At 54.5% G+C, this 7,739-nt stretch overlaps 1 protein-coding gene across 1 annotated transcript; it reads right to left on the minus strand.

Annotated features, from left to right (window-relative positions):
- Nucleotides 1-177: 177 nt before the first annotated feature.
- On the minus strand, nucleotides 178-7,193 carry ASB16 (ankyrin repeat and SOCS box containing 16). Its single transcript, XM_001490527.6, has 5 exons — nucleotides 6,703-7,193; nucleotides 4,958-5,225; nucleotides 2,279-2,771; nucleotides 1,785-1,898; nucleotides 178-1,261 (listed from the first exon to the last, which is right to left on the minus strand). Exons 1-5 carry the CDS (start codon nucleotides 7,001-7,003, stop codon nucleotides 1,076-1,078), a joined length of 1,362 nt encoding a protein of 453 aa, XP_001490577.3. The 5' UTR covers nucleotides 7,004-7,193; the 3' UTR covers nucleotides 178-1,075.
- Between the last annotated feature and the right edge of the window lie 546 nt (nucleotides 7,194-7,739).

Genomic DNA, 7,739 nt, shown 5'->3' on the forward strand with positions numbered 1-7,739 from the left:
ACAGGCTCTTAATTAAATAAGTGCGATACCAAGGAAGGCTCTGCAGAGACAGTGCTATTGGGTTGAGTCTTGAGGATCAAATCAGCCTTGACTAGGGCAAAAAATGGGGGAAGAGTATACCAAGCAGAGACAACAGCACACGCAAATACCCGGGAGCAAAGGGGAGCAGGTCATATCTCACAACCGGTAACTAGTTTATTAAGGCTGGATTACAGGAATCTCAGAAGGGAGGAGGGGAGTCAGGAGGCCAGAGGGCTTGGTGGAGGCAGGGAAGAGAAGCTGTGTCTGACTTGTTGAGTTTTGATTTTAGTCTGAAGGTAGTGAGGAGCCACTGAAGGGCACAATCAGAGTTGTGATTCCCAAAGATCGTTCTGGCATCCTTTGCAGAGCATGGGCTTCAAGACCAGTCAGTGAGGTCCTCCCTTCAAGTGACAGAGCAGGGCAGCTTGAGGCAGAGTCTGTCACTCTTTTTTTTTTTTCAGGGGAAGATTCCTCCCTAAGCTAACATCTGTTGCCAATCTTCCCCACCCCCCCAGTACACAGTTGTGTATAGTTGTAAATTCTTCTGGTTCTTCTGTGTAAGCTGCCGGCACAGCATGGCTACTGACAGATGAGTGGTGTGGTTCCATGTCCAGGAACCAAACCTGGGCCACTGAAGCAGAGCATGCAGAACTTTAACCACTAGGTCATCAGAGCTGGTTCTCGAGTCTGTCACTCTTTAGGAGGCTGAACAGGTACATGGGTAGTGGTGGGGATGGGGGAGTGAGCAAGAAGAATCACCGCCTCCTGGCTCAAGGCCTGGGTGGATAGAGGGACCATCATCCATTTAGGCACAGGAGGAGGAGGTGGCTGAAGGCTGAGTCCTCAGACCTTCCCATTGGTGAGAGGAGCTGAAGCTCAAATCGAGCTGGAGGTCAGCAGGTGGCTCAAGAAGCCAGTAGAGGGATGAGCTCTCCCAGGAAGGCATGCAGAGTATGGACAAGAGGGCCAGGGACTGGTCCTCTAGGGTTGGAGGGGGAGTGACAACAGGTGGAAGGGGCAGGACACAAGTTGTGGGAGCAGCCAGGCGTGGGGCTCACTGGATGCGCCCCTCCACACGCAGCAGCAGGTAATCCCTGAGGAGCGGGGGCAGTGGGAGGCGGGCAGCAGCCTGTCGGCAGCGGCTACCCAACTGAGCACGCACAGCCAGCCGGGCCAGGTGCTGCAGGCGCCTTGGCTGGTTCACCATGCACAGGGCTGATCTGTAGAAGGCTTCGTGCTCCTAGGCCAGGAGTAGAACAGGGTCAGATGGCCCAGTGCTCTCACCTCTACCCTTCCACCTAGGAGCCACCTAGTAGTGGGGGCCCTGGGATTTTGCAACATGCATCCACCTGGGTGTTTGGTGCATCTTGAGGGACTCAGATTCAGTGCCAGAGAGGCCCTGCAGAGGTCATAGGAGCTGGGACCACACTGCAGAGCAGGGTCTCAGCCATGTCTGCACCCACCCCAACTCCAAAGATGCTGGCACAGTGCCCACTGAGTCAGAGATGCCTGACAAATGTCTGTGCTGATGAGGTGAGAGAGAGGCTGGAGAGGTGTGTGGAACTAGATGTTGTTCTAAGCTGCTGGGGGACTGGGGGCCCCTGGAACCCAGAGGTTCCACTCTGCCCATCCTCCTCTGGCCTGGGGGCCTTCCTGCTCCTCCCTCCAGGAAGCCCATCCTGCAGGGATAGTCCTGGGCTCATCCCTCCTCTCCATCTCCCCCTAGGGCCCAGGAAGGAGCTGGGCCCCTGCGGTGGACATACCTGCCACAGCTCTGGGAACACTGCCTCGACCCAGGTATCACAGGATGGGACACAAGGGTAGGCATTGAGCAGGACTTCCAGGGCCCGAGGGAAGTTGGCACAGTGTTTCAGCATCTGGGAAGCATAAGAGGGTCTCAGGGCCACATGCCTCTCCCAACCAAGGCAGATCCAAGGACAGCCTAAGCCAAAGCCCGGCTGACACTCAAATCTGGAAGGCTAAATCTGAGTCTCTCCTCATCCTTTTCCATGCCTCAGTTTACCCCATCCTCAAGTGTGCTCCAACCTCCTGGCCCCACCGTTTCCCTGGGAGTTCTTTTCTCCCTTGGACTCCCTCCCCCATAGCCCTCACTGTCCTTCCCAAGATGGGGACAGACCTCCGGCCACAGAGGTTGGGCTCAGTCTCTTGGCCCCTTTCTTCCCCGGCGGCAGGGCAATTTCAGCCGCAGGCTCCCCCCACCCAGCTGGAGCCACTTTCACAGGCCCTCCCTGCGCACCTCAGGCTGCACAGGCTGGGCCCCGTAGTCCAGCAGCGCCGCGAAGAGGATGTCGGGCTCCCAGTTGGTGGCGTCCTGGATGGCCTGCAGCGCGCAGTCCATGGGTGTGTGGCCCGCCCCGTTGGGTACTCCAGCGCAGGCCCCGTGGCGCAGGAGCAGCTCAGCCAGGCCTCCGCAGCCGTTGGCACAGGCGTTGTGCAGTGGCGTGTGCCGCTTGCGCCCGGCCACCCGGGCATCAGCGCCGGCCTCCAGGAGCCGCCGCGCTGCCGCCTGGTGCCGCCGGCCGCAGCCGGGGCCCTCGGCCCCAGCGCACGCGGCGTTCAGGGCCGTCTCGCCTTGGCTGGTGCGCAGGCGCACGTCGGCACCGTGCTCCAGGTAGAGAGCCACGTGCTCCTCCAGGCCACGCCCTGCTGCCACGTGCAGGGGCGTCATCTCGCTGTCCTGCGCTGCCAGGTTCACCGTTGATCCTGCCTCCAGCAGCAGCTTGGCGCACCTGGGGACAGGGCACAAGGTCCCAAGGCAAATCCTCAGGGAGCAAGGCCTGGCCTGGGAAGCCCTCAGCCTGCTGCCATCCCCAGCCCCTTTCTTCCCAGCCGCCTCTCCTCAAGGCGAGCCTGGTGTCCACCATCAGACTCATAGAAGCCCCATGACAGACAGCAGAGCTGGAAGGCCCATCGAAGTCACGAGGAGCATCTTCAGTTTTCACATGAAAAACTTCAGCCCAGAAAGGTTGCAGTGCAGCCAAGGACACCCAGCAAGTTAGTGGCCATACCAGAATTCATACTCACTGTCTCAGACAGTACCTCCCAGAGTCTGACCTGACTGCCCAGTCCCACTGGGACCCCAAGGCCTGGTTCTGAATCATCTTTTAGTGGTCTTCTAACATTTTGATAGCACGCAAAAAAATCGAAAACCCACTACTATGTACCCTATGAAACAAAGAAAATTAAAGACTGTGAGCCAGAAAGAAAAAGAAACAGAAATCCTAATATTTTCTTCCTGCCTCCTAACTTGAAGACTGCTTTTGCAGACCAGCCATACCCAGTCCCACAAAGGAAGGTGCTTGGGGACCCGCCTACGCCACTGTCTCCTAAAGGAAACAAACAAACCAAAGGACAAAAACCAGATTTGGGGAGCATGTGTTTCACAGTCTTATAGTCCCTGGAGAAATTAATAGGCCAGAACACTGTAGAGGCAAATACAAATTGTTAACCACCATGGGGTAAACCAAACATGCGACAAATTAAATTAATGGTGAAACTAAACTAACAGTAACTTATAGTTAAGAAGCCAGAATGGCAGCCACTGGAAACTCAGGAGCAGATCCATCAACCCCGAGGAAACCCTGATGACCAATGTCCCTCCCCAGAAGGACTGGAATTCCAGCTCTCCTTCAATACACGTGTCCAGTGAGCCCTTTGCTCAGTGGCCAAGAGTCAGGTAGCAGCCTGTCACTCATAAACTACTGAATTCATTTCCTGGGTAAATTCTAATCATGGGCTAATTGTTGTTTCCAAATACTAAATTTAAATAGCACTGAAAAGCTCACTCAGTAGGGTTCCAGTAAGTGGAACCATTCTTATTTCACTTAAAAGGATAAAGTCTGTTGGGAAGTGTACCATGTGCCCATAAGAACTCAGGAAGGGGCTGGCCCCGTGGCTGAGTGGTTAAGTTCGCACGCTCCGCTGCAGGCAGCCCAGTGTTTCGTCGGTTTGAATCCTGGGCGCGGACATGGCACTGCTCATCAAACCACACTGAGGCAGCGTCCCACATGCCACAACTAGAAGGACCCACAACGAAGAATATACAGCTATGTACCGGGGGGCTTTGGGGAGAAAAAGGAAAACAATAAAATCTTAAAAAAAAAAAAAAAAAAAGAACTCAGGAAAGGGCTGGAAAATTTGGATCACTTTCTTTTTAAAGATTTTATTTTTTTCCTTTTTCTCCCCAAAGCCCCCCGGTACATAGCTGTATATTCTTCATTGTGGGTCCTTCTAGTTGTGGCATGTGGGACGCTGCCTCAGTGTGGTTTGATGAGCAGTGCCATGTCCGCGCCCAGGATTCGAACCGACAAAACCCTGGGCCGCCTGCAGCGGAGCGTGCGAACTTAACCACTCTTCCACGGGGCCAGTCCCTGGATCACTTTTGTGTCCATCCCTCATCTAGATCCAGCCGGGGAGAGGGTCCCAGCCCACAGGCTGTGGCATGTCTTCCAGGAGCCCTTGACTCCTTACCCCTGCCCACCCAGTCTGTGGACCTGATTTGTAAATGTGCAAACACCATCATGTAGAGGGTCCACGAAACTGTTGACCTCAAAAAGGTGGGAGGAGGAGGTGTGGGGAGGCCTCAGACTAAGGTTGGGAAACACCGGGTTAGGTCTTTCTTGTTGCCTACCTCAAAACAGCTGGGAATTTGGCTACAGAGGATTCACAGGGAATCGGAGATTGCAGTTAGAATGGGGTTTTCCCCAAAAAGCAACAGGGCTTCTGCCTCTGGGGCTCAGCTGATGTGACCTTGGACAAGCCAGTTTTCTCATGCATGGAATGAGACCAGTCTCCCAGGTTGTTGTGAGGACATGGGTATGTAAGGTGCCTCTCCCCTTTTCCTGGCCGTATGAGCTGGAGACACACATATATACACACCCCCTTCCCCAAACCATCTCAGCCCCTGGGCACCTACTGCAAGGATTCGGGGGATGTGCAGAGGTGCAAGGGGGTCATGCCCTCTTCAGACAGCACGTTGGCCTTAGCGCCGAAGGTCAGCAGCAGCCGTACACTGTCGGTCTGAGCCCGGGCACAGGCCTCATGCAAGGCGGCCCGGCCCCCGACCCGGGCATCCAGCTCAGCTCCCTGCCGGATCAGGTGGCGGGCGCAGTCGGTGTAGCCTCGGGCCGCAGCGATGGTGAGGGGTGCTGTCTGCTTGGTCTTGGGGGTCAGCACCCAGAACCCTGGAGAGAGCAGGCAGTGTTGGGGGATGGCATGTGAGACCAGCAGGTAGGGCAGGCCATGGTGAACAACTTATGCTGGCCTTCCCTCTGCACCCTCAGCTGAGCACAGACACTGTGCCAGGCTGTACCTGTAGAGAGGGCTCACTCAAGCCCTGAACTGGGAGTGTAAACTGGGACAGCCTTTTAGAACAGTTTGTCAATCCGTAATAAAATATAATATGTGTGTCACAGAAAAAAAATTAGTTGCTCTTTAAAACCACAAGGGCGACTAAGGAGGGTGAGTCCTGTTAGGGAGCCCTCTGGGTCTTTCAGGCGCTGGCGGAGTCCTCGGCTCTTTTTGTTCACTTGGGGGTCTGGCGTTGGGGATGAGGGGAGTTATGCACAGGAAGGCCGGGAGCTGAGCTTGGGAGTGGCCAAAGGGCAGAGCTGAAGGAGCCGGAGTTTGGAGTTCGAAGTTCGAGGACACTCCCCGGATGGGGGCGGGAAATACGAGGTGGGGGCGGCCAAAGAAGAGTGGGGAGCGGGCTTGATCGCAGGACTTGTGTTGGATCCCAATTGTAGAAATGGCCAAAGACTCATTCAAAGGACACAGAAGCCTAATATGAACTGTAAGTTGTCTTACAGCGGAGTAAAGCCCTGGGTTTCCTAAATCTTGGGTAAAGCATGTTTTGTTTTTATTAGGATTGAAATTAAGGCCAAGTTCTATTTGGGGGCTGATGGACATGCTGCAGGATGAGGCCAGGATGCCCTGGGTGGGGCCAGATCTCTAACATGAAGCCAAAGAGGAATTTGGAGCCAGTGGTGGCTGCGAGAGCATAAGCTCTCCAAGGGTTTTGAACCCCCACATCCATGGGTGGGAGCTGAGGCAGTCTCCTGTCAGTCTGAAGAGCAGGGTGATCTCAGCTGTGGTATTTGCTTTGCATGGGCAAACCCTCCGGTCAGAATAGATCCTAAGGAAATCATCTGGCAAGTACACAAAGATGTTTGTCATATTGCTATTTAAAATAGCTTAAAAAAAAAAAGGGAACCCAATTTGTTTGGGGGCTAGTTATATCCATCATGGCACACTCATACAATAGAATTTATGCACCTATTTAAAATATTATGTGGACTTCTGCTATCGACATAGAAAGGTGTTACCTGAAAAAATCAGGTTATAAAATAGCATATGGGGTCTGATTTCATTCTATGAAGGAAAAAATATCATGTGTGGATGTATATTCAGAGAAAAAATTACATTAGAATATAACTGTGTTCCTACGTAATTAATATAATATGTTAACGTAACTTTAATTCTGAAAAGACACACAAACCACTAACTACGCCTCATCTCTGTTTAGGGGGGAGCTAGAATGGGCAGTGGAAAGGGATGGTCTAGTCTATGGTCTGGAGGGAGAAGATGGGGCTGAGACTCTCCCCCTCTCTCCACCCCCCCCTTCCCTCTCTCTCCTCTTTGCCCCCACCTGGTACTACCTACCCTGTTCGGCCGACCAGGCCAGCTGATTGCTCACGGTCTCCACAATCATGTTGGCAGTGTCTTCATCTTGGAACAGAGCTTGGACCTGTTGCAGGTCGCCGGAGAACAGGGCATTGTGGACAGCTGGGTCTCGGCAGGAGCGGCGTGGCCTAGTGAGGTGGGCCTGGGAACTTGGGGGGCACCTGTGGCTCCTGCACTGCCGGGCCGCAGCCCGCCGCCGGTCCTCCCACTCCAGCCACTCCCGCTGCAGGCGGAGAGAGCGCAGAGTGGAGGAGGTGAAGGGGAAGCTCTCCTCCGCCATGAGGAGGGGCCCAGGGGTCTGGGCAGTGGCAGCTGAGCAGAGCTGGGTTCCTCAGCCCGACTCCCACCCTCGCTCTGAGGAGCCACCCTGCCCCCTCACCCGATACCCAGAGAGAGGAGCAGCTGAGGCTATAAATAGGCCCTTTGCTGCTCTGGTAAACACTCTTTGCCCAGAGTCGTGATCCTGGAGCAGAGAAGGTGTTGGGCCAACCCCCAGCCCAGGGCTAGGGCCAGCTTCTGCCTGTGCTGATAGCCTCCGATAGGGCAGCTGGCCCTCAGCTGAGGCCACCCCTGAACCCCAGGATCTGCAGCCATCCATCTCTGGAGGGAGCCTCTTGGGTTGGCAAGGGCCAAGGTGAGTGAAACAGTCAGTCAGGGAGATGGACAGGACAGGGAGGAGGAGCCAGAACCTCTCCGACGTTGGCTGGAGGCAGACCCCAGCCCAGGAAATAAGGGCCGGTCAAGGAGTTCAGAAGCTCTCCCCAGCATCTGCAGGCACAGCACATGTGCGGCAACGTGCATATGTGTGCACGGGGCTTTACAGTATTTAAGCCACTCATATCCATCTTCACTCCCACGGCCGCACTTCCCGGCTCGCCAAAGTAAACGGTAAGCTTGGTTTTGACAAAAAATTATATGTGATCAGGCTAATTTATCACAGTTGAACACCTCTGAGACGGGTGGTCTTGTGTCTGTTTTATCAATGAGGAACTTAAGCCTTAACAAGATAAAACTAC

The sequence above is a fragment of the Equus caballus genome, chromosome 11, assembly GCF_041296265.1.
Source record: "Equus caballus isolate H_3958 breed thoroughbred chromosome 11, TB-T2T, whole genome shotgun sequence".
In the NCBI taxonomy this organism is placed as follows: Eukaryota; Metazoa; Chordata; class Mammalia; order Perissodactyla; family Equidae; genus Equus; species Equus caballus.